The 27,410-nt window shown below is 49.0% G+C and overlaps 1 protein-coding gene across 5 annotated transcripts in view; it reads right to left on the bottom strand.

Annotated features, from left to right (window-relative positions):
- LOC119965918 overlaps positions 1-16,967 on the bottom strand; it is a 185,160-nt gene extending 168,193 nt beyond the window's left edge. For 4 of the 5 annotated variants that reach the window (XM_038796927.1, XM_038796929.1, XM_038796928.1 and 1 more), the window contains exon 1: positions 16,901-16,967. In XM_038796927.1, the coding sequence (XP_038652855.1) occupies positions 16,901-16,937 (37 nt within the window). In that variant the 5' untranslated portion in view covers positions 16,938-16,967. The remainder of the gene's footprint in view (positions 1-16,900) is intronic. The other variant, XM_038796931.1, reaches the window with a different exon arrangement.
- Between the last annotated feature and the right edge of the window lie 10,443 nt (positions 16,968-27,410).

The following is a 27,410-nucleotide window of genomic DNA, read 5'->3' as shown; positions in this document are numbered from 1 at the left end:
TCCGCAGTAATGTGCTTTTATCATTTTTGACACCCATAGTTGTCCATTGCTCAGATCCCGTATAATAGCATCACTGACCTGGCATGGGACCACAATGCGAGCCCCCCACCGAAGGATGCCATCTGCAATGCCGAGCTCCAGCATTTTGGTAGCAACGACCCGTAGATCTTCGGGCAGCTTCCCTTGCTGCCCCCTCCCCCGTATAAGACAATGCGGCGCACTTTGGCCAATACGGAGTCCGTTTGCGTCCAGTCATGTATCTGGGCAGCGGTTACTGGCAAGGAATCCATAAAGATTACGTTGAAACGATGTCTTAGGCTCTCGGTGGAGACGGAGGACATCAGGAATAAATTTCCCCACCAGTTTACGAGACCAAAGAACAATGGTAACTTGTCAGTTTCCAGAGTAGGGGTTTGTCCAAACGCTGGCACCTTCTCCTCTACTGGGTGTAATCCATCCCGATCCACACAACACCCCAAGTAGGTAATCCTTGGCGTAGAGAACACACTTGAACACTCTTGAGGAGGACGTCTCGGAAAACTGGCGGAGGACTTCCTCCTGGTTGCTCAAGTGCTCCCTCTCCATGTTGTCCAAGTGGAACACCACACGCAGTAGACTTGCAGGATGTTTTCCATAACATGCTGAAACATAGTGCACACTGACGACATTCCAAACGGCAGTCTTGTGTATTTGTCAAGACCTATGTAGATATTAATATTTAGGCAATGCCTGGAAATGGGGTCCAGCTCCAGCTGGAGATAAACGTGGCTTATGTCGAGCTTGGAAAACTAACGACTTCCAGCTAACTTTACATACAGGTCTTCTATTATCGACATGTGGTACCTGTCCAGACAGGAGGCCTTGTTGACGGTGAACGTCTAATCACCACACAGGTGTACATTTTTGTCAGGTTTAAGTACCAGGGCTACTGCCATTGCCCAAATGGAAACCGTACCGGTCAAATGATCCCGAGACCTTCCAAGCAGCTGAGTTCATCCTCGACCTTCGCCAGCAGTGGATAGGGGCCCATACAGGCCCAGAAGTACTTAGGCTGGGCCTCAGGGTCCACATGTATTTTGGCCACAGCTCCCTTAATTCTGCCAGGTCTTTCCTGTAAAACTTCAGGGTATTCCCCAACTTCATAATGTCCCCCGGTGCCCACCCGGAAGATCCAATGCCAGTCCAGCCGGAGGCATTGTAGCCAGTCGCGACCCAGCAAACTTGGTCCAGGTCCTTTGACTATTATTAACGACAGCTTAATGGACCGCTGCCTGTAAATTACCAGGATTATCGTCAAGCCCATGATGGCTGGGGGTTCCCCCGGGTAGGTTGCTTATCTTGCCTCAAATGTCTCGCAACCTTAAATGTTGAACTCCAGTCCTGATTCTCCTGAAAGGCTGTCTCACAATTACCAAACCTGTGGCCTCCGTTTCCAACTCCATCTCTACCGGGTGGCCATTCACCTGGATGGTAATCCTAACAGGGGCAACCCAAGGTGCGGTGACACAATTCAATTCCATACACTCCTTGTCCTCAGGTTGGTCTAAGTGGAGGATACGGGCTCTGGGCAGGCATCTCCCTCTGGCGCCGGGGGGGGGGGGGGGGGGGGGGGGGGGGGGCGCGCGAGTCTGTTGGCTGGCCTGCAGCTTCCTAGTCCTGCGATTGCACCGGCCACAAGTGCCACAGCTCCATGGATGGTCCTCCATCAATTCCGGGGAGGCATCACACCGGGCTAACGTGGCCTCTGCCCAACAGACCTGGTCTCGGGCCTGGGTGTCGTCCTAGTCCCAGCTGAGCTCCAGAATGGGAAGCATCCTACACTGTTCACCTCCATCCCTGACATCCCAGACAGTGACCTAAGCTGGGAATCAAACCTGGGACCCTGGTGCTGTGAAGTCACAGTGCTAACCACTGTGCTACCGTGTCAGTTAATGTGAGGTCATCCACATTGGACCTAAAAATAGAATGGTAAATTTTCTAAATTGTAATTAACTACAAACAGTGGAGGTTCAAAATTGGCTCGGTGTTCCCGATAGACAAATCATGTAATTTCATAAACAGGTTCAGAAAATAAACAAAAGACCTAATGAATGCGAGCCTTTATTATTGAGGATGAAATACAATGGGGCAGGAATCAAGCTTCAGCTACACAAATCGATGGTTAGACCACAGCTGGGAGTACGGTGAGCTGTGCAGGCTTTGGAGGTACTACAGTGTAGGTTTACTTGTGACACTAATAAAGATTATTAGTACAAGGAAAGATTATATAAACTATGGCTGTATTCTCTGGAATTTCTTAAGTAATGGGATGATTTGAGGAGTTTTCTGAATATTAACAAGAACAGAGATGGATAAAACAGATAGATATTGGAGAATCAAGAACTAAGACAAATAATCACAAAATTACAACTAGACCTTTCCACAGCGAAATGCAGAAACACTTCCACACACAAAGAGTGTAGAAGTTTAAAACATCCATGGACAGCATTTGATGCCAGATTGATTGTAAATTTTAAAGCTGCAATCTCTCCTTGTACTCTTTCCTCTCTTCTCTCACATTCCTGATCGCTTTCTCCTTCCTCTTTCAATTCCTCATCTTCTCTCACACTCCCTTTGTCTCCTCTGGCACTGATCTCTCACACTCCAGGCAGATCAAACCACATTTGAAAATACTATCAAGAGGAATCTGCATTTGTTCCTCAGGGTCTATGTGTTCCACCCATCTGTACTATATTCCTGGAGGCAGCCTCTAAATTGGTCACCTCCTGGACCTCCACCCAATTAAGGACCTCAGAGAGAGCTTCGCAGGGTTACAAGTTCTCTGAGATTTGGAAGGCCAGCAGCCCCACTGAGAGAGGTGGACATTGCTCAGGCAAGGAGATATGAGGGCATTTCAAATGATTGTACATTCAGATGAATCCATTGAGTCACAGAAAAAACATAAACTGAAGCCAAGGGGAATCTCGGAGCAAAGTTGAAGCCTTTTCGGTGGATCCATGTGGGCTGCACTCTTTAACCCCACCAGCTTCATATTCTCTCTTTTCCTGCACATAGTTACATTCAGTGACAAGTACAGCTGAGGGTTCAATCCTTACAGAGTTGGCTGTCTGTATATGCACCATTCTTTGTTTTACAACTTTTACCTCCTCATTCAAGTCTTCGTCATCATAGCCTTTATCTCTCCATTTATTAATTCAGACTGAAACAATTTGTGCTTTTCAGATTTCAACTGTTCTTTACTTTCAGAATCAGATGGTACATCATTGGCTCCATGAACTATCAGGTTTTCGTTAACAGATGCGGTGGCAGAATTACAACATGGTTCTCCATCCATGATCCTCTTAATTTTCAAAAGGAATTGATTACTGATTATTTCATCCCTTTTGCTATTTGCTTCCTTCATCTTGAAGAGGCTCTATGGACCTTTAAAAAGGTGTGGGTTAATCAGCTGTTTGCTTGGTGTCACTTTACATTCCTTGCTATCCTCGTTCTGAGTAAATGATGCCATGCTATTATGTATATTGTCCTTCAAAACAGGCATACTCTAGGAAATATTTGCGCCTGAAGTGGATGGCAACTGGTTTAACTGTCAGAGGCTGTAACAAATTAGTTTTAGAAAAGTCCAATTCACTTTCTCCTTCGATGTGCTGTCTTCTTTTCTGGCTTTGGAAGAATTACTTCCCGTTTGTTCAAGATCAGTTAGTGACAGGTCTATTCGGTAACAGCTGTTTATCATTACTTCATAATCAGAACTGAAATCGAACTAAGAATTTTCATCTGTGACTCTTCATCACTGTTATTACTATTAGATAATAACTTATCTTTCTTATGGTCACCTTTGGTCTTGCAATTCTCAGAGTTTGGTTCTCTAAGTTTCTGTAATGACAGTAAGAAGTCTTACAACACCAGGTTAAAGTCCAACAGATTTGTTTCAAACACTAGCTTTCGAAACACTGCTCCTTCCTCAGGTGATTCACCTGAGGAAGGAGCAGTGCTCCGAAAGCTAGTGTTTGAAACAAACCTGTTGGACTTTAACCTGGTGTTGTAAGAATTCTTACTGTGCTCAGCCCAGTCCAACGCCGGCATCTCCACATCATTTCTGTAATGAATCATTCTTGTAGAGATAATTTCATCCATATCATATTCACCTCCATTGTCATTTGATATGTGATCAACGTCTTTCAACATCTCTTTCTTTGAGTCATTTAATGCCCAATGAGTTTTCTTACTCTCACATACCCTACCGTTGATATCTGATGTGGTATCTGTAATTCTTCCATCGGACTCATGAGTGAAGTTACAACCTTCACTCCTGACAAATCATTCCCTAAAAGTAAGTCTACTCTATCCACTGGGAATTTATTAACCACTCAGAACGGTAGCATGGTGGTTGGCATAAATGCTTCACAGCTCCCGGGTCCCAGGTTCGATTCCCAGCTGGGTCACTGTCTGTGTGGAGTCTGCACGTCCTCCCCGTGTGTGCGTGGGTTTCCTCCGGGTGCTCCGGTTTCCTCCCACAGTCCAAAGACGTGCGGGTTAGGTGGATTGGCTATGCTAAATTGCCCGTAGTGTCCTAAAATGTAAGGTTGGGGGGGAGGGGGGTTGTTGGGTTACGGGTATAGGGTGGATACGTGGGTTTGAGTGGGGTGATCATTGCTCGGCACAACATCGAGGGCCGAAGGGCCTGTTCTGTGCTGTACTGTTCTATGTCTATGTCTAGAACACAACTGGACCTGACACTAAATCACACTCGAATTGTACTTTATACCGTGGAACTGTCATATAATCTCCACTTACCTCATTCACTAATACCGAAGCTTACATTTAGCTCCATTTATCTCCTTTTACCTCCTCATTCAAGTCTTCGTCATCATAGCCTTTATCTCTCCATTTATTAATTCAGACTGAAACAATTTGTGCTTTTCAGATTTCAACTGTTCTTTACTTTCAGAATCAGATGGTACATCATTGGCTCCATGAACTATCAGGTTTTCGTTAACAGATGCGGTGGCAGAATTACAACATGGTTCTCCATCCATGATCCTCTTAATTTTCAAAAGGAATTGATTACTGATTATTTCATCCCTTTTGCTATTTGCTTCCTTCATCTTGAAGAGGCTCTATGGACCTTTAAAAAGGTGTGGGTTAATCAGCTGTTTGCTTGGTGTCACTTTACATTCCTTGCTATCCTCGTTCTGAGTAAATGATGCCATGCTATTATGTATATTGTCCTTCAAAACAGGCATACTCTAGGAAATATTTGCGCCTGAAGTGGATGGCAACTGGTTTAACTGTCAGAGGCTGTAACAAATTAGTTTTAGAAAAGTCCAATTCACTTTCTCCTTCGATGTGCTGTCTTCTTTTCTGGCTTTGGAAGAATTACTTCCCGTTTGTTCAAGATCAGTTAGTGACAGGTCTATTCGGTAACAGCTGTTTATCATTACTTCATAATCAGAACTGAAATCGAACTAAGAATTTTCATCTGTGACTCTTCATCACTGTTATTACTATTAGATAATAACTTATCTTTCTTATGGTCACCTTTGGTCTTGCAATTCTCAGAGTTTGGTTCTCTAAGTTTCTGTAATGACAGTAAGAAGTCTTACAACACCAGGTTAAAGTCCAACAGATTTGTTTCAAACACTAGCTTTCGAAACACTGCTCCTTCCTCAGGTGAATCACCTGAGGAAGGAGCAGTGCTCCGAAAGCTAGTGTTTGAAACAAACCTGTTGGACTTTAACCTGGTGTTGTAAGAATTCTTACTGTGCTCAGCCCAGTCCAACGCCGGCATCTCCACATCATTTCTGTAATGAATCATTCTTGTAGAGATAATTTCATCCATATCATATTCACCTCCATTGTCATTTGATATGTGATCAACGTCTTTCAACATCTCTTTCTTTGAGTCATTTAATGCCCAATGAGTTTTTCTTACTCTCACATACCCTACCGTTGATATCTGATGTGGTATCTGTAATTCTTCCATCGGACTCATGAGTGAAGTTACAACCTTCACTCCTGACAAATCATTCCCTAAAAGTAAGTCTACTCTATCCACTGGGAATTTATTAACCACTCAGAACGGTAGCATGGTGGTTGGCATAAATGCTTCACAGCTCCCGGGTCCCAGGTTCGATTCCCAGCTGGGTCACTGTCTGTGTGGAGTCTGCACGTCCTCCCCGTGTGTGCGTGGGTTTCCTCCGGGTGCTCCGGTTTCCTCCCACAGTCCAAAGACGTGCGGGTTAGGTGGATTGGCTATGCTAAATTGCCCGTAGTGTCCTAAAATGTAAGGTTGGGGGGGAGGGGGGTTGTTGGGTTACGGGTATAGGGTGGATACGTGGGTTTGAGTGGGGTGATCATTGCTCGGCACAACATCGAGGGCCGAAGGGCCTGTTCTGTGCTGTACTGTTCTATGTCTATGTCTAGAACACAACTGGACCTGACACTAAATCACACTCGAATTGTACTTTATACCGTGGAACTGTCATATAATCTCCACTTACCTCATTCACTAATACCGAAGCTTACATTTAGCTCTTTGAAGGGGAAACCAAATCCTTCTCTAGTAAGAGTTTGAGTAGACCCTATGTCCCATAAAATAGCAATAGATGTGGCTACATCAGTTGAAGAAAATGAGGTGAACTTCCCCTTGGACAAAATCCTGCATACGTCTCATCGGCCTCAGTCCTCACACCTGCTCTCACAGGAGTGTTTACCTCAGGTCTCCTAAGTCCAGTTAAAGCTCCAGTCTGCCCTGTAATATTCTCCACTTTTGTTCCCTTTTCGGAATCCTCCTGATAAACTCCCACCAGTCACATAGGCTTTTCTTGCAACTTCCAATATGCTGAATGAATGTGCCCCGCCTTGTTACAATGGTAATACCCTGGCTTCCGAGTCTCACTTCCACCCTCAGTATGTTCCTTCCTGGTCTGAGGAGATCTTGGAGCATTCCCAGCTATCCATTCTTTTTAAAAATGTTTTCAATTAAGGAGCAACTTAGCGTTGCCAATTTACCTACCCTACACATCTTTCGGTTGTAAGGGTTAGACCTACGCAGACACGGGGAAAATATACAAACTCTACACCAGTGACCCGGGGCCAGGATCATACCAGGGTCCTTGGTGTCACGGGGCAGCAGTGCCAACCCCTGCACCTCCATGCCACCTAGCTATCCATTCTTTACCTTGGCTACCTACCTACCTTTCACTCTCCCACTTCCTGTCCTTTTCTAAAGTTTAGGAGTGATGGAACAATGGTTTACATTTATGGATTAGCTCATAATTGTCAGCCATAATTGCTGCCTGTCTAGCAGTCTTCACCCTCTGGTCTTCAACATGGGCTCTTAGTATAGAAGGTAGGGAATGCTTAAATTCGTCTAAGAGAGGAACCTCTTTCAGAGCATCATAGATAGTTGTAACTCCCAATGCTCGTACCAATCTATCAAAATCGTGCCACTTAATCCTTTTGAATTCGGCATACGTCTGTCCTGGCTGTCTCCCTAAATTCTTGTTAGAACCTGCCTGAATATGGATGACTGGGGACTATTGATTATCCCAGAACTCTTGGGGTGTATGAGATCCCCCATTGACGGGTGGGGGGGGGACATTAGCAGTTTCACCTGTATAAATAGAGCTGGCCAATGTGGTACCATCTAGAACAAGAAGCAGTGGTGAACTATTGCTGCAGTATATATATTATTGTAAATAAAGTTATTTGCTTTTGTCTCTACAAACTCGTGGTCCTCACAAAGTTGGCAACGCGGGTTAAAATTGGATAACCATCTATGCTGTTGAAGCCACCTCCTTGGACCTTTGTTGGATACAGGTTGGAAGTTTTATTTCTGTTGCATCATGCCTCTTTAGGGACATTTGGATGTCTTTGATGCTACGCTGAAAAGTTGAAACCAGCATGCACACGGATGCGTTACTACTTCCAGGCGAATAGCATCACTGAAAAAAAACGGCAGGTGGTCATTTTGCTAACCGGCTGTGGCACATATACGTTTGGGGTGATAAGAAGCCTTACGTACCCAGCGCACCTGACAGTAAAACATTTGATGAACTTCTGATCTTGGTGGGGCAACATTTTAACCCAACTCCGTCCATGATAGTCCAGCATTACCGGTTTAACAGTGCAGAGAGGACCCCTAGAGATTCCCTTGCTGAGTTCTTATCCAGGCTGCGCATGATTGCGGAGTACTGTGACTATGGTGACACTTTGTCAGAGATGTTACGAGACCGTCTGGTTTGCGGCATCAACAGCGCTGTCACTTAGAAGAAAGTTAGCTGAGCCGACATTGACTTTTCAACAGGCCATCCAGATAGCGTTGTCCCAAGAGAGCAGAACAGCGAGTACAGGAGGTGCACACCTTGGGGCGTACCTCTTCCGTTTAATAGCATCTCCCTGCACCCCTTCTGTAACTTAGGCGGGGCACCGTAAGGGTCGACGCAGTGGCCATCGGACGGTTCCCCCCCCCTCCCCCGAAGGAAACCTTCTCCAGAACCAATAGACGAGGAACCTTGTCAGTGTAGGACTTGTGAACGGACGCCGGTTCTGGGGGCATCAGAGGCACTGTCGTTCTGGCAGAAGCTGGGGCCAGCCAAGGGGCCGTACTTTTCTTTTGGATGGACCTAAGGGAACTGTACCCAAGGACGTGGAGACAAAGGGTGACTGCCTGCAGCTGCATTGTGTGGCAGTACCCCAGGTTGACCCTATTAAGGTGATGGTACGGGTCAATGGTCACCCGCTGGAGATGGAGTTGGACACTGGCACAGAGGTCTTGACCAGAAGACATTTGACCACATTAAGCAGAATATACAGACCCTTAAATTGACCGATACACAAGCCAGGTTGGCCACCCATATGGGGAAACCATTGGACATTGTGGGACTACGATGACCCCTGTTGCTTACGGACGCCAGCAAGTGCGTTCCCCGCTCATCGTGGTGCAAAGCCACGGGCCAAGCCTGTTGTGTCGGGACTGGTTGCGCCATTTGCGGCTGCAATTGCAGAATATTCTTCAAATGGGTTCTGGATATTTGACGGAGGTATGAGGATAATACCCAGAAGCATTCCAGCCCAGTTTGGGCCCGTAGCCCGTATTCAGATATATCCGGAAGCCACAGCGTGCTATTTCCAGGCGCGCCCATTCGCTAATGCCTTGCTAATGTTTTGACTCCCTGGGTATTATCAGGCCCGTCCGTTTCACTGACTGGGCAACGCCAGTCGTACCTGAAGTGAAGCCAGATAATACGGTTCACTTGTGCGTAAACTATAAACGTATGGTGATCACGGCTTCCCGGCTCGACTGATATCCCATACCCCGTATAGAAGTTCTCTGTGCAAAGTTCGCAGATGGACTCTCATTCACAAAATTGGATATGAATCACGCCTACCTGCAGCTGGAGTTGGACCTTGCCACCCGGTCATATGTTACTATCAATACGCATAGGGGCCAGTATGAGTGTCATGGAGAGCATCTTGCCAGGTTTGCCACGTGTTGCTGTTTACTTGGACGATGTCCTGATTACAGGAGCTTCGGAGCAGGAAGATTTGGATAATTTGGAGGCTGGAGTCCGTTTCTATCATGCAAAGAATGTCTTTAAGCTAAGGAAGTGGTCTTCTTTGGTTATTGGGTGGACTGTGAAGGTTTGCACCCCATCATGGAGAAGGTGCGCACAATCCAACAGGCCCCAGCCTCGACTGATACTTTGGGTCTTTGTTCCTTTCTTGGCCCTGTAAATGATTACGGGAAGTTTCTCACCAATCTGGCAACTACGCTGGCCCCGTTGCACCTTCTGTTGAAGAATCATGCCTGGGTTTGGGATCAGCCGCAAGAAACCGCTTTTCAGTGGGTAAAACAACAATTGTCATCATCCGGGTTACCAACGCACTATGATCCTGCAAAGCCTTCGCTCATCACGTGTCATGCATCCCCATATGGTAATGAGGCTGTCCTGTCTCATAAAATGGAGAACGGAACCGAGCCGCCTACAACATTCATCTCACGCACGTTTACTGCAGCGGAAAAGTACACGCAGATTGAAAAAGAGGGCCTGACGGAGGTCTTTGCAGTGAAACATGTCCAGCAATATATTTATGGCCGCCATTGCACTATCTTAACCAATCATAAGCCTCGGCTTGGCCTTTTCACAGAGGATAAGCCAATTTCGGCCATTGTTTCTCTGCGGATCCAGCGCTGGGCTTTGCTGCTCACTACCTGCAAGTAGTCCTTGGAGCATAAACCAGGACCCAGATTGTGAATGCTGATGAACTGAGAATTGCCTTTGTCGACCGACCCTTGCTGACCCCCGTGACAGATGAGGTTGTCGCAGCCCTAAATAGTATGGACTGTTGGAACAGTCACAGCATCGCGGATCTGAGAGTGGACCTAGACAGATCCAGTCCTATGCAAGGTTCGGCACGTAGTCCTGTATAGTGGGCAGCATTGACAGCTCCCAGGTGAGTTGCGGGCATTTTTCGCCAACCTGTCAAAATTCAGCACGGAAGATGGTATCCTCTTGTGGGGAAGGCATGTGGTCATCCCGGATAAACGGCAAGTGCTGATACTAAAGCACCACATCCGAGTGTGACCAAAATGAAAATGTTGGCACAGTTATGTCTGGTGGCCAGGCCTCAATGCCGACATTGAGAAGATGGCCCAACACTGCTCCGTTTGCCAAGAGCACCAGAAGCTTCTGTCGGCCGCGTCCCTGCATCATTGGTAATGGCCAGGGAGGCCTTGGGCACGCTTGCATGCAGATTGCACGCGCGAGAGGAGAGACAGCCAGGACATTGAAAAGAGCGCGAGAGGTAAGACAGCCGGGACATTGAAAAGAGCGGGAGGGGACACATTGAGAGCGGCGGGGTGCCAGTGGGAGCAAAGATAATATAAGGCGGGAACCGGAAGTACGACCCACGGACTTCTGGGAAGGATTTTCTCCTAGCCAATAAATTGTGGTGGAGAGGATACCCGAGACACTACACGTGTAGTGTCTCCCACCCACCCTCCTCCTCTAACCTAATAATAAGACCCATTGGGGTGAGCAGGTAAGTGCTATATTATATTATTATTTTTTTATTTGTTTTATATTTGTTTACCAGAACTTGGTTGAAATTAAGTGGGATGGCAGGGAAGGTAGTGCAATGTTCCTCCTGCAGGATGTTTGAGGTGAGGGATGCCGTTAGTGTCCCTGCTGATTTTACCTGCAGGAAGTGCAGCCAGCTCCAGCTCCTACAAGACCGAGTTATGGTACTGGAGCTGGAGTTGGATGAACTTCGGATCATTCGGGAGGCAGAGGTGGTCATAGATAGGAGCTTCAGGGAAGTAGTTACACCAAAGACTGGAGATAGATGGGTAACTGTAAGAGGGACTGGGAAGAAGCAGACAGTGCAGGGACCCCCTGCGGTCGTTCCCCTGAGTAACAAGTATACGGTTTTGGATACTTGTGGGGGGAGGGGACTTACCAGGGGTAAGCCATGGGGTGCGGGACTCTAGCACGGAGTCTGTCCCTGTTGCTCAGAAGGGAAGGGGGGAGAGGAGCAGAGCATTAGTAATTGGGGACTCAATAGTCAGGGGCACAGATAGGAGATTTTGTGGGAGCGAGACTCACGTTTGGTATGTTGCCTCCCAGGTGCAAGGGTAAGTGATGTCTCGGATCGTGTTTTTCAGGTCCTTAAGGGGGAGGGGGAGCAGCCCCAAGTCGTAGTCCACATTGGCACTAACGACATAGGTAGGAAAGGGGACAAGGATGTCAGGCAGGCCTTTAGGGAGCTAGGATGGAAGCTCAGAGCGAGAACAAACAGAGTTGTTATCTCTGGGTTGTTGCCCGTGCCACGTGATAGTGAGACGAGGAATAGGGAGAGAGAGCAATTAAACACGTGGCTACAGGGATGGTGCAGGCGGGAGGGATTCAGATTTCTGGATAACTGGGGCTCTTTCTGGGGAAGGTGGGACCTCTATAGACAGGATGGTCTACATCTGAACCTAAGGGGCACCAATATCCTGGGGGGGAGATTTGTTAGTACTCTTTGTGGGGGTTTAAACTAATTCAGCAGAGGCATGGGAACCTGGATTGTAGTTTTGGGGTGCGAGAGATTGAGAGTAGAGAGGTCAGGAGCACAGATTTGACTTCGCAGGAGGGCGGCAGTGTTCAGGTAGGTGGTTTGAAGTGTGTCTATTTCAATGCCAGGAGTATACGAAATAAGGTAGGGGAACTGGCAGCATGGGTTGGTACCTGGGACTTCGATGTTGTGGCCATTTCAGAGACATGGATAGAGCAGGGACAGGAATGGTTGTTGCAGGTTCCGGGGTTTAGGTGCTTTAGTAAAGTCAGAGAAGGGGGCAAAAGAGGGGGAGGTGTGGCGCTGCTAGTCAAGGACAGTATTACGGTGGCAGAAAGGGTGCAAGATGGGGACTCTTCTTCCGAGGTAGTATGGGCTGAGGTTAGAAACAGGAAAGGAGAGGTCACCCTGCTGGGAGTTTTCTATAGGCCACCTAATAGTTCTAGAGATGTAGAGGAAAGGATGGCGAAGATGATTCTGGAAAAGAGCGAAAGTAACAGGGTAGTTGTTATGGGAGACTTTAACTTTCCTAATATTGACTGGAAAAGATATAGTTCGAGTACATTGGATGGGTCGTTCTTTGTACAATGTGTGCAGGAGGGTTTTCTGACACAATATGTTGACAGGCCAACAAGAGGTGAGGCCACTTTGGATTTGGTTTTGGGTAATGAACCAGGCCAGGTGTTAGATCTGGAGGTAAGTGAACACTTTGGAGACAGTGACCACAATTCGGTGACCTTTACATTAGTGATGGAAAGGGATAAGTATACCCCGCAGGGCAAGAGTTATAGCTGTGGGAAGGGCAATTATGATGCCATTAGACATGACTTAGGATGTGTAGGTTGGAGAAGTAGGCTGCAAGGGTTGGGCACACTGGATATGTGGAGCTTGTTCAAGGAACAGCTATTGCGTGTTCTTGATCAGTACGTACCAGTCAGACAGGGAGGAAAGGGTAGAGCGAGGGAACCGTGGTTTACCAAAGAAGTGGAATCTCTTGTTAAGAGGAAAAAGGAGGCCTATGTGAAGATGAGGCGTGAAGTTTCAGTTGGGGCGCTTGATAGTTACAGGGAAGCGAGGAAGGATCTAAAGAGAGAGCTAAGACGAGCAAGGAGGGGACATGAGAAGTCTTTGGCAGGTAGGATCAAGGAAAACCCAAAAGCTTTCTATAGGTATGTCAGGAATAAAAGAATGACTAGGGTAAGAGTAGGGCCAGTCAAGGACAGTGGTGGGAAGTTGTGTGTGGAGGCTGAGGAGATAAGCGAGATACTAAATGAATACTTTTTGTCAGTATTCACTCAGGAAAAAGATAATATTGTGGAGGAGAATGCTGAGACCCAGGCTATTAGAATAGATGGCATTGAGGTGAGTAGGGAAGAAGTGTTGGCAATTCTGGACAAGGTGAAAATAGATAAGTCCCCGGGGCCTGATGGGATTTATCCTAGGATTCTCTGGGAAGCCAGGGAAGAGATTGCTGAGCCTTTGGCTTTGATTTTTAGGTCATCATTGGCTACAGGAATAGTGCCAGAGGACTGGAGGATAGCAAATGTGGTCCCTTTGTTCAAGAAGGGGAGTAGAGATAACCCGGTAACTATAGGCCGGTGAGCCTAACATCTGTGGTGGGTAAAGTCTTGGAGAGGATTATAAAGATACGATTTATAATCATCTAGATAGGAATAATATGATTAGGGATAGTCAGCATGGTTTTGTGAAGGGTAGGTCATGCCTCACAAACCTTATCGAGTTCTTTGAGAAGGTGACTGAACAGGTGGACGAGGGTAAAGCAGTTGATGTGGTGTATATGGATTTCAGTAAAGGGTTTGATAAGGTTCCCCACGGTCGGCTATTGCAGAAAATACGGAGGCTGGGGATTGAGGGTGATTTAGAGATGTGGGTCAGAAATTGGCTAGTTGAAAGAAGACAGAGAGTGGTGGTTGATGGGAAATGTTCAGAATGGAGTTCAGTTACGAGTGGCATACCACAAGGATCTGTTCTGGGGCCGTTGCTGTTTGTCATTTTTATAAATGACCTAGAGGAGGGAGCAGAAGGATGGGTGAGTAAATTTGCAGACGACACTAAAGTCGGTGGAGTTGTAGACAGTGCGGAAGGATGTTGCAGGTTACAGAGGGACATAGATAAGCTGCAGAGCTGGGCTGAGAGGTGGCAAATGGAGTTTAATGTGGAGAAGTGTGAGGTGATTCACTTTGGAAAGAATAACAGGAATGCGGAATATTTGGCTAATGGTAAAATTCTTGGTAGTGTGGATGAGCAGAGGGATCTCGGTGTCCATGTACATAGATCCCTGAAAGTTGCCACCCAGGTTGATAGGGTTGTGAAGAAGGCCTATGGTGTGATGGCCTTTATTGGTAGAGGGATTGAGTTCCGGAGCCATGAAGTCATGTTGCAGTTGTACAAAACTCTAGTACGGCCGCATTTGGAGTATTGCGTACAGTTCTGGTCGCCTCATTATAGGAAGGACGTGGAAGCTTTGGAACGGGTGCAGAGGAGATTTACCAGGATGTTGCCTGGTATGGAGGGAAAATCTTATGAGGAAAGGCTGATGGACTTGAGGTTGTTTTCGTTAGAGAGAAGGTTAAGAGGTGACCTAATAGAGGCATACAAAATGATCAGAGGGTTAGATAGGGTGGACAGCGAGAGCCTTCTCCCGCGGATGGAGGTGGCTATCACGAGGGGACATAGCCTTAAATTGAGGGGTAATAGATATAGGACAGAGGTCAGAGGTGGGTTTTCTACGCAAAGAGTGGTGAGGCCGTGGAATGCCCTACCTGCAACAGTAGTGAACTCGCCAACATTGAGGGCATTTAAAAGTTTATTGGATAAGCATATGGATGATAAGGGCTAGTAGGTTAGATGGCCTTTAGTTTTTTTCCATGTCGGTGCAACATTGAGGGCCGAAGGGCCTGTACTGCGCTGTATCGTTCTATGTTCTATTTCACTAGCCTTTTTCAAGGCTTTATGTTCTTTTTTTTTGATCGATGCCCAATCGAAGTGGTTCAAGACACATAGGATGTCTGGGTGTAATCTTGTGTGTTTAAGTTTTCTTTCATTTTGTCAGTAAATGTTTTAATTTAACATTTAAGATCTCCAAAAGTGTTATTGGATTTCTTTTATCCTTAAGTTTAGTGTGCTCACTTCTTGTAATAAATTGCAAATTGCTGTGATAGCTTGATCAAGTTTTCCTTTCGAACTTGTCAGTCTAGCGATTGCCACTTACCAGATCATAACCTTGACCCACCAACAAATTAACCTTTCCAATATTTTGCTCTTGGCTCCAACTCTGAAGTCACTTCTGTGGATCTAATATGATTCCTCCTTCCCTCTCCCTGAGTACACACACCTCTTTCTCTCTTCTCTATGACTATCATGCACTCTCTCTCCCCTTTCTATTTCCTCTCTCACCTTCCCTCTTCTCAAACTCCCCCCACTCTTCTAACATTTCTATTTTCCCTCATATCCCCATCTAGCTCCTCTTACACATTTATGATTTCCCACACTACTCCCTCTCACTCACACTCCCTCAGAATCTCATTTCTCACATTCCATTTCTTCAATATTTCACTGTCCCTCTTCCTTCTCTCATCTGTCACACCACCAGCCTTTTTCACACTGCTCTCTACTTACATCTCACTCATTTAATTCCTTCAATCCATTTCTCACTCCCTCTCTTATCAGACACTTACTCTACTCCTCTACCACGTTCCTTCCCTTTATCCTCTTCCCTCTGTCGTATCCCATTCTCACTTCCACCATCCTATTCAAAACTCCTTACCTCCTCACATCCACATCCCTTTATCTCCATTCCTACTCCAACCATTGTTACCCCGTACCCTCTGTCTTTCCACCTCACATTCCCTAACCCTTTATGGACAGACTTGGGGGTGGTTCGGTGTCCTTAAAATGGCAATGGGAAGACATCAATGAGTGCCTATTGATCTTACACTGCCATAGCAATTTGGTGGTCAAGGCTGAAGACAGCCTTCCAACCAAGAGGCCAATTCTGCCATTTGGGAGCCAAGTGGGGCAAATTTCCTCCTTCCTCCATTGTTGGTGCACCCACAGCTTCTTGGGAAGACTGCTCAATAAACCTTGGCAACTTCATTGCAGGTTTTTGGGGATTTGATGGGAATGGAAGACCTCCTGTTCAGGTGTTATGTGGCTCTCAGAGAGCACCCCCACCAGCATTCCCCCCCCCCCCCCTCCCTCCCCCCAAATCCTAAGAGTATGAGCTACCTTCCAAAATCACCCCCTCACCAACTTGTACCCCAACCACAGCCAATGCTGACTGACAGGCCCTGGTAACCCAATACCCCACCCATCAAATTGTGAGGATGGTGGCATTTGAAGTGTCCTCTGATGGATGCTGTCCCAGCCATGGCCATTGCTCCCAAATTTACTGCTAAGCTGCAGATTCTCTGGTGGGAATCTCTCGTTTTTAAAGTGACAGGGGCCAAATAGGAATTAACAGTATTCTCGAAACATTAGCCCACTTCCCCCTCCACAGATGCTGTCAGACCTGCTGAGACTGTCCAATATTTTCTTTTTGTTTCAGATTCCAGCATTTTCAGTAATTTTCTTTTATCCAGGAATTAACCTGCTCCTGGATGGGTCTATAATTCAGACAAGTTTCCCCTCACTGCTAACGGTGGAGTTGCCCTGGTTATGGGACCAGGGCACCTGCTGCACCGACTAAATTCAATGCATTCTCCGCACTTGCATACATTTCCTCCCCCTCTTTCTTCACACTCCCTTTCTCTATTCTGTCATCTCCCTCTTCTCATTCTCTCCCTCTCTCCTATCTTCCATCCCCTCTCATACTCACTGATCCAGGCCACTCTGATGACTATTCCCAGCCTCATGCTGCTGGCACCGACTACAAGGGACCAGCCTCGCACTTCCGCCACTTCCCGCCCAAAACCCACGCGCGCTCTCCGGGGGCGTGGCCTCCTGTAAAGGCGGGGCCACCGGTCGGGTGTTGAGTCTTGGATTGGGATTGGACAATTGATCGGGATAGAGGGGGCGGGTGGGGCAGGCAGTGACCATTCACCCAGTTACGTAAAGAGCGACGGGAGCCTCGTGTCGGGGCGGGGTCTTGGATATAGGCGGGACTTTGGGCGTGGGCGGAGCCTCGAGTAGGGGCGGGGTCTTGTGTATGTCGGAGTCTTGAGTAGGGGCGTGGCCTTCGATATGGGCGGAGTCTTGTGCGGGTCATGCTGATGACGTATTCTCCCTCAGTCCGCGACTGAAATCAAACAGAAAACTGTTGCAAACGGCTGCTGAGGGGAATGAGGCGATTGATGCAGGAACACATAACGGACTTCAGTTTTGCTGACCTATGAAATGAAAGAGACAGCAGCAGCAGCAGCAGCAGCTCAGATATGAAATTAGCTGTGTGACAGTAAGTAGAGAATGGTGGTGAACAGTTGTTCAGCCTACACAGAGTAGCATTTCCCAGGCTTCTGGATCAGGACCACTGCCTTTCTTGACATCGTGAGAAGTCTTACAACACCAGGTTAAAGTCCAACAGGTTTGTTTCAAACACGAGTTTTTGGAGTACTGCTCCTTCCTCAGGTGATTGGATGGCAAATGGACTCTGAAAGAAGTGCTGCCATAGAGAGGGTAGCAGTTGATGATGACTGACAGTTAATTGCCTTGCATTGTTTGAAATTTAAACCAAGCAGCTTGACTCTGGTCAGTCAAAGCATTGACCTGAGAATGACTGTCACTTTTTTTTTTAAATAATTTTTATTGAAAGAGTTTTTCCATACAGACATTTACCCCTACTAATTTTTAAATTATTTACAACACAATCCCTCTAGGCGAATATCCCTCCCTCGCCCGCCCTCTCGCGCGCCCCAGCCCTCCCCCCCCCCCCCCCCCCAAGCAACAACTTAACAAACAAGGCAGCCTACAGTTTCAGACATGAGCAGCGAGCAGACTTGCCCGCGTTACAGTCGTGCTTGTCCCCCAATGAACATTGCTGCCCCCCTGCCCCCCCCTCCCCTTCCCCCCCCCTCCCCCTCCCTCCCCCCTCCCCTCCCTCCCCCCCTCCCCTCCCCCCCCTCCCCTCCCCTCCCCTCCCCCCCTCCCCCCCCCTCCCCCCCCCCCCGGGTTTGCTGCTGCCACGACCCCGTACGCCTATCTCTGATCTAAAAAGGGTCAAGGAAAGGTTGCCACCGCCTGGAGAATCCCTGTACCGACCCTCTCAGGGCAAATTTGATCCTTTCTAGCTGAATATAGCTAGCCATATCGTTAATCCAAGTTTCAATGCTTGGAGGCCTCGGCGTCCTTCCATTGAATTAATATCCTTCGTCGAGCCACTAGGGACGCAAAGGCCAGTATTCCGGCCTCCCTAGCCTCCTGTACCCCCGGTTCTACCCCGACCCCAAAGATCGCAAGCCCCATCCTGGTTTGACCCTGGACCCCACCACCTTCGACACCGTCCTTGCCACCCCCTTCCAGAACCCTTCCAGCACCGGACATGCCCAGAACATACGCACATGGTTCGCTGGGCTTCCCAGACATCTGACACACCTGTCCTCACCCCCAAAAGAACCGGCTCATCCTTGTCCCCGTCATGTGAGCTCTATGCAGCACCTTAAATTGAATGAGGCTCAGCCTCGCACACGAGGAGGAAGAATTGACCTTCTCCAGTGCATCCGCCCATGTCCCGTCTTCTATCTGCTCTCCCAGCTCCCCTTCCCACTTGGCTTTCAGCTCCTCCCCTGGTGCTTCTTCCGCCTCCTGCATTATCTTGTAGATGTCTGATATCTTCCCCCCTCCGACCCAGACTCCCGAGAGCACCCTATCACTCGCCCCCTTACTGGGGAGCAGGGGGAACCCCTCCACCTGCCGCCTAGCAAATGCCTTCACTTGTAAATATCTGAACATGTTTCCCGGGGGGAGCTCAAACTTCTCCTCCAGCCCTCCCAGGCTCGCAAACCTCCCCTCTATAAACAGGTCCTTCAGCTGCCGTATGCCCACCCTGTACCAGCTCTGAAATCCCCCGTCGATGTTCCCCGGGATGAATCTATGGTTCCCTCTTATTGGCGCCGCCAACAGACCTCCCATTTCCCCCCTGTGTCGCCTCCACTGCCCCCATATCTTGAGGGTGGCCGCCACCACCGGGCTCGTGGTATACCTCGTGGGGGGGAGCGGCCATGGTGCCGTTACTAGGGCCCCCAGGCTTGTGTTGCCACAGGACGCCCTCTCCATTCATTTCCAAGCTGCCCCCTCCCCTTCCATCATCCACTTGCGCACCATTGACACATTTGCCGCCCAGTAATACCCCGAGAGATTGGGTAGTGCCAGCCCACCACTATCCCTACTCCGCTCCAAAAAGACCCTCCTCACCCTTGGGGTGCCATGCGCCCACACGTAGCTCATGATGCTACACGTCACCTTTTTGAAGAAGGCCCTAGGGAGGAAGATGGGCAAGCACTGAAATAAAAACAAGAACCTTGGGAGGACCGTCATTTTGATTGACTGCACCCTCCCCGCCAGCGACAACGGTACCATGTCCCACCTCTTAAATTCCTCCTCCATCTGTTCCACCAGCCTGGAAAAGTTCAACTTGTGGAGGGTCCCCCAGTTCCTTGCCACCTGCACCCCTAAGTACCTAAAGCTCTTTCCTGCTCGCTTGAAGGGGAGTCTCCCAATACCCTCTCCCTGATCCCCCGGGTGTATCACAAAAACCTCGCTTTTGCCCAAATTTAGTTTGTACCCCGAAAAGTCCCCAAACTCTGCTAATAGTTCCATTATCTCCGGCATTCCCCCTTCTGGGTCTGCCACGTACAGCAGTAGATCATCCGCATACAGCGATACTCGATGTTCCTCCCCTCTCCTAGTCAGTCCTCTCCACCCCCCTGAACCCCTCAGTGCCATCGCCAACGGTTCAATCGCCAGTGCGAAAAGTAGGGGGGATAGGGGACATCCCTGCCTGGTCCCTCGGTGGAGCCCGAAATACTCCGACCTCCTCCCGTTTGTCACTACACTCGCCGTCGGGGCCGAGTAGAGCAACTTCACCCACTTAATAAACCCTTCCCCAAACCCAAACCGTTCCAACGTCTCCCACAGGTACTCCCACTCCACCCTATCGAATGCCTTCTCCGCGTCCAGCGCTACCACTATCTCAGCCTCCCCCTCCACTGCCGGCATCATAATTACATTCAGCAATCTCCGCACGTTCGTGTTGAGTTGCCGCCCCTTCACGAACCCTGTCTGGTCCTCATGGATTACCCCTGGCACACAATTCTCTATTCTAGCTGCCAGGATCTTTGCCAGCAACTTGGCATCCACGTTCAGAAGCGAGATAGGCCTGTAGGACCCGCACTGCACGGGGTCTTTATCCCGCTTCAATATCAGGGAGATCAGAGCCTGCGACATTGTCGGGGGCAGAACCCCCCCCCCTCTCGCGCCTCATTAAAGGCTCGTACCAGTACCGGTCCCACCAAGTCCACATTTTTCTTGTAAAATTCCACCGGGAACCCATCTGGCCCCGGCGCCTTCCCCGCTTGCATCTGACCTATTCCCTTGACTAGCTCCTCTAGCCCTATTGGCGCCCCCAGCCCTTCTACCAGCCCCTCCTGGACCCTTGGGAACCTCAATTTGTTTAGGAAGTCCTCCATTCCCCCTCTCCTCGTCGGCGGCTCAGACCGATACAACTCCTTGTAAAAATCCTTGAAGACCCCATTCACTTCTTGCCCCTTCTGCACTACCTTCCCGCCCCTCTCCTTCACTCCCCCAATCTCCCTAGCCGCATCTCGTTTGCGAAGCTGGTGTGCCAGCATCCTGCTCGCCTTTTCCCCATACTCATAGGCCGCGCCCTGTGCCCTTCTCCACTGCGTCTCTGCCTTCCTGGTGGTCAGCAGGTCGAACTTGACCTGCAGGCTGCGCCGTTCTCCCAGCAGCCCCTCCTCTGGTGCCTCCGCATATCTCCTATCCACTTCCAATAGCTCCCCCACCAGCCTCTCCCTCTCCTGCCTCTCCTTTCTTTCTCTGTGTGCCCTTATGGAGATCAGCTCTCCCCTGATCACTGCCTTCAGGGCCTCCCAGACCATCCCCACCTGCACCTCACCCGTGTCGTTCAAGTCCAGATAGCTCTCAATGCTCTTCCGGACCCTTTTACACACCTCGTCGTCCGCTAACAGCCCCACATCCAGCCGCCACAGCGGGCGCTGGTCCCGCGCCTCCCCCATTTCCACATCCACCCAATGTGGTGCATGATCAGAGATCGCAATGGCCGAGTACTCAGCTACCCGTACCCTCGGGATCAGCCCCCTGCTCAACACGAAGAAATCGATTCTGGAGTACACTCTATGGACGTGGGAGAAAAAGGAATACTCCCTCGCCCTCGGCCTACCAAACCTCCATGGGTCTACTCCTCCCATCTGCTCCATGTACCCCCTCAGCACTTCTGCCGCTGCCGGCCTCCTATTGGTCCTTGAGCTCGATCTGTCTAGCCCGGGGTCCAGCACTGTGTTAAAGTCCCCCCCCATGATCAAGCCCCCTGCCTCCAGTCCCGGAATGAGGCCCAATAGGCGCCTCATAAAACCCGCGTCATCCCAGTTCGGGGCATATACGTTGACCATCACCACTTTCTCCCCCTGCAGCTTACCCTTCACCATCACATACCTACCCTCCTTATCCGCCACCACCTCCTCCGCCACGAACGACACCCTCTTTCCCACCAGAATCGCCACCCCCCCGGTTCTTTGCGTCCAATCCAGAGTGGAACACCTGTCCCACCCACCCCCTTCTCAGGCGAACCTGGTCCACTACCTTCAAATGGGTCTCCTGTAACATTGCTACATCAGCCTTCAGTCCCTTCAGGTGTGAGAATACCCTTGATCTCTTGACCGGCCCATTCAGCCCCCTCACGTTCCAAGTGATCAGCCGGGTCGCGGGACGACCCGCCCCCTTCCCCTGCCGATTAGCCATGTCCTGTTCCCTGCTCGCCCCGGGTCGACCCTCCCCTTCTGACCCGCTCCCCATGGCGATGTCCCCCTCCCCCCACCTCTCCAGTCCTCCACTTCCCGTTTCTGGTCTTTGCAGCAGCAACCCGGTGTCCCTCCCTAACCCCCCTCCCCCCCCCCCCCCCCCCCCAGGCTAGGACCCCTCCTAGCCGCGATGTACCCTCCATCGTACTCCCGTAAGTCAGCTGGTTCACGCTGACCCGGCTGCTCCTGCCACACTCCGACTCCCCCCGGCTCGGGGGGGGGGGGGGGGGGGGGCTCCCCCCCCTTGCCACTCCTCCCTGGCCCCGCTCCAGCGCGGGAAAGGTCGCCATTGCTAGCCACGCCCCGCACTCCTCCCCTCCCCCCTCCTCTGCCCCGCGCGCGGGAAAACAGAGGAAAGCCCGCGCTTTCGCCCTGCCACACCCCACCCCGCCATCTTCAGTTCCACCCCCGTCCCCGTCCATGCCTGTAAAGAGCCCCCCCTAGGAGCCCATATCCACGATCTGCTCTCCCCCCCGTCCCGCCTCCCCAACTTAACATTATAAATAACAGATAGATAACCAATAACAATGTACTTAACAGTCGCCCTCTACCAAACAGCATAAATAACCATAAATAACCATGAATAACCACAATAACAATAACTAAGGGAAGTTGGCAAAGGGGGGAAAAAACATCAGAAGAAAAACCCCCAGCAAGAGTTCAAGATCCAAACAAAGAGTTCAGCTGAAAGTACCCGAGCGGCTACGGCCGCCAAGTATCCCCTGGGTCTAATTCGAGTCCAGTTTCCCTTCCTGTACAAAGGCCCACGCCTCCTCTGGGGACTCAAAATAATGGTGTTGGTTCCTGTAGGTGACCCACAAGCGCGCTGGCTGCAGCATTCCGAACCTGATCCGTTTTGCATGTAGCACCCCCTTCGTCCGGTTGTACCGGGCCCGCCGCTTTGCCACCTCCGCACTCCAGTCCTGGTAGACCCTCACCGTCGAATTCTCCCACTTGCTGCTCCTTTCCCTCTTGGCCCACTCCAGCACTCTCTCACGGTCGCTGAGTCGCTGGAACCGCACCAGCACCGCCCTCGGGGGCTCATTTGCTCTTGGCTTCCTAGCCATGACCCTGTAGGCCTCTTCCAGCTCCAGGGGCGAAGGGACGGCCCCTGCCCCCATCAGGGAGCTCAACATTTCTGCTACATATCCCGGGAGGTCTGACCCCTCCAGGCCTTCTGCCAGGCCCAAGATCCTCAGGTTCTTCCGCCTCATTCGGGTATCCAGCTCCTCAAAACGGCTCTGCCATTTCAGGTGGAGTGCCTCGTGCACCTCTACCTTTCCCACGAGGACCGTGGCCTCCTCCTCCCTCGCAGTCATCTCCTGCTGCAGCTCCCGAATCGACGCCTCTTGGGTCGCCTGGGCTCCCATCAGCCTGGTGGTCGTCGCATTCATTGACTCCAAGAGCTCCATTTTCAGCTCCTTAAAGAAGCGCAGGAGAGCGGCCTGCTGCTCCTCCGCCCATTTCCTCCATTCCTCGGGTGCGCCACCGGCCACCATTTTGGTCTTCTTCCCCCGCTTTTTTTGGGGAGCTGCTGTTGCTTTCTTTACCACCCCACTCCGGGTACCGACCATAAAGTTGGTCTGGTTCTCTTCAGGGAGCCTTCCCCCACCGGGATTTGTCCTTACAGCGCCGTTGGGGCCCTCCAATCGGCCCAAAAACACCTTTGTAGCAGGAGCAGCCAAACGTGCGACTTAGCTGGTCATAGCCGCAACCGGAAGAGCAGAATGACTGTCACTTACTTTGTTTAACTGAAACAGGCACAATGTGTGTACACATTCTTTCCGTCTGGAAAGAGCCAGGTCCTGCGTATTAATAGATTAATAGATAAACCAAAGAAGGTTTTTCTTGTCTCTCTCTGCATGTTAAAAGGTGTCCAGATCACTTGATAATTTAAAAGTGATAACTGTTTTCTGGAAAGAATTCAAACCTACTGTTTTTTCTGGTTTATTGGATGTTGTTATCAACTTGAAACAGTTGAAAGGGAAGTTATTAAGAGTTTTATATAGAGAGAAAGCTAGCTGTGTGGGGTATTATGTTTATAGTTGATAAAAATGCTTACTGTGTGTTTACAGAAATGTTAACTGAATTCGTAGAATAAACTTTGATTTTGATTAGAAGTGCTTCAGGCCTTTGTTGAATAACACCTGAAAGGTAAGCCCTTATGGTCCTCATAACCAAAATCTATAAACAGTGTGGGTCAGGTGTACCATGATATACTTTGGAGTTTTCTAAACCCTGGCCCATAACACCTTGAAATTGCAGGTGTTTTACTTGGGGGGGGGGGGGGGGGGGGGGGGACATGGAGGTGGTCATGGGGAATTTGACAGTATTGAGGTATTAATACAAATAGAGGAAATATAAACCCAGCAGACTTTTGTAAAGTGCAATTAAGCATTTACAACTGTTCAACAACTATTTAGAATGTTTGTACACCCATGCTATCAGAATTAATTTAGAACTTTTTATTTTTCCTACTTTCACACTAGATGCCTCCCTGAAACCTGAAGTGGGGTGGGGGGAGCCAGCTGGTCACTATGCCCTCTCATCTATGATTACCTTGGAACCTATCGTCTGGAGGCTAGAGACCTGGAGGGTCCAATCCTTCTTTCGGTCTCTATATGTATAAATGTATTGTTTTCCCATGCATTGGTATTCTTGCAAATTGTCTTGAAGAGTGCAAGATGAAAGGTTTCTACAAAATGCACCCACCCAGATCTGAAGTTTGCAGAGGGGACTCAAAACACCTGGACACCTTTGGAAAAGTCCTTAGTGGAGGCCATCAGGGTGTCCAGCTGACACTTCTCTTCCCTTTGGGTTCCCGAGGGCTCTTCCCGATCTCCTTGAAGGAAACTAGCACCTTGAAAGATGTTGAGGTACCTTGTCCCCATCTTGCCTAGTAAGGCAAAAGTTCACCTGAGGCTACAGAGATTGTAGGTCCAAGTTCATTGCCGGCAGAACCTGGGCATTTCACTGGACCAGGTTCACGATGGCATTTGCTTTAATCCCCAAGGAGACCTCCCTATGCACATGTCGGTTCCACTTCATGAAAGACCAAACAAACTCCTTCACCTCACATGACACTCGGGTGTTGGCCTCCAATTCCTCTGTCTGATGTTTCCCACGTCTCCAGAATTTTGACAATGACTGTTCCTAGAGGCTTGTCATCAGACTCAAACTTAGCAGAGGCCTTTCCCCCAGCAATCCTCCAAGTGCTGGGAATCTTAGCTGTCCTTGCCTCCTCCTATTGCAGACTTGTGTCCATGATATGAACATAAGAGTGTGAGCCCACACATAAACTAATACCCACTGACGTGTGTTCCTGGCCTGGTAGAGGGTGCAGGTGACTGCACTACAGGTGAGAATTAATTGTCATTGTCCTCAGCCCTCTGTGGACTGGGATTCAGTTCAGTATTGGAGTATGGCCTCGTATGCTTCCTGCTGGCTTCTGTAACAGAAAGAAGAATGAAGGAGCAACTGTGTGGACTTCCTACTACATTGTGTCATCTCACCTTCAGGTTTCAGTGTGCAAAGTTTAAGCTTCCTCACTGGATATTTGGGGAGGCCAATCTTTCTGATGGCACCTGTGTGGTCATGGTCCTCCCCCTGCCAGCAAGGGGATGGGCATTGGACATGAAAGGAAGAGTGCTAAATTGGGGAAAGGCAGAGTATAACAAAATTCGGCAGGAGCTAGGGAATGTGGATTGGGAGCAGCTGTTTAAGGGTAAATCCACATTTGAAATGTGGGAGTCTTTTAAGGAAAGGTTGATTAGAGTGCAGGACAGACATGTCCCTGTAAAAATGAGAGATAGAAATGGCAAGATTAGGGAACCATGGATGACGGGTGAAATTGTAAGACTAGCTAAGATGAAAAAGGAAGCATTCATAAGATCGAGGCAACTCAAAACTGATGAAGCTTTGGAAGAATATCGGGAAAGTAGGACGAATCTCAAACGCGCAATAAAGAGGGCTAAAAGGGGTCATGAAATATCTTTGGCTAACAGGGTTAAGGAAAATCCCAAAGCCTTTTATTCGTATGTAAGGAGCAAGAGGATAAATAGAGAAAGGATTGGCCCACTCAAAGACAAAAGAGGGAATTTATGCGTGGACTCAGGAAATGGGTGAGATTCTTAATGAGTACTTTGCATCGGTATTCGCAAAGGAGAGGGACAAGACGGACGTTGAGGCTAGGGATGGATGTTTAAATACTCTAGGTCAAGTTGTCATACGAAAGGGGGAAATTTTGGATATTCTAAAAGACATTAAGGTGGACAAGTGCCCAGGACCGGATGGGATCTATCCCAGGTTACTGAGGGAAGCGAGGGTCGAAATAGCTGGGGCCTTAACAGATATCTTTACAGCATCCTTGAGCACGGGTGAGGTCCCGGAGGACTGGAGAATTGCTAATGTTGTCCCTTTGTTTAAGAAAGGTAGCAGGGAAAATCCAGGGAATTATAGACCGGTGAGCTTGAAGTCAGTGATAGGCAAACTGTTGGAGAAGATACTGAGGGATAGGATCTATTCACATATGGAAGAAAATAGACTTATCAGTGATAGGCAGCATGGTTTTGTGCAGGGAAGGCCATGCCTTACAAACCTAATAAAATTCTTTGAGGAAGTGACAAAGTTAATTGATGAGGAAAGGGCTGTAGATATCATATACATGGACTTTAGTAAGGCGTTTGATAAGGTTTCCCATGGCAGGTTGATGGAAAAAGTGAAGTCGTATGGGGTTCAGGGTGTACTAGCTAGATAGATAAAGAACTGGCTGGGTAACAGGAGACAGAGAGTAGTGGTGGAAGGGAGTGTCTCAAAATGGAGAAGGGTGACTAGTGGTGTTCCATAGGGATCCGTGCTCGGACCACTGTTGTTTGTGATCTACATAAATGACCTGGAGGAAGGTATAGGTGGTCTGATTAGCAAGTTTGCAGATGATACAAAGATTGGTGGAGTTGCAGATAGCGAGGAGGACTGTCAGAGAATACAACAAAATATAGATAGATTGGAGAGTTGGGCAGAGAAATGGCAGATGGAGTTCAATCCAGGCAAATGCGAGGTGATTCATTTTGGAAGATCAAATTCAAGAGCGGACTATATGGTCAATGGAAGGGTCCTGGGGAAAATTGATGTACAGAGAGATCTGGGAGTTCAGGTCCATTGTACCCTGAAGGTGGCAACGCAGGTTGATAGAGCGGTCAAGAAGGCATACAGCATGCTTGCCTTCATCGGACGGGGTATTGAGTACAAGAGTCGGCAGGTCATGTTACAGTTGTATAGGACTTTGGTTAGGCCACATTTGGAATACTGCGTGCAGTTCTGGTCGCCACCACCAGA

This window comes from Scyliorhinus canicula, chromosome 5, assembly GCF_902713615.1.
Source record: "Scyliorhinus canicula chromosome 5, sScyCan1.1, whole genome shotgun sequence".
NCBI lineage: Eukaryota > Metazoa > Chordata > Chondrichthyes > Carcharhiniformes > Scyliorhinidae > Scyliorhinus > Scyliorhinus canicula.
The sequence above is the reverse complement of the archived record's forward strand: the minus strand, read 5'-3'. Positions and strand labels throughout refer to the sequence as shown.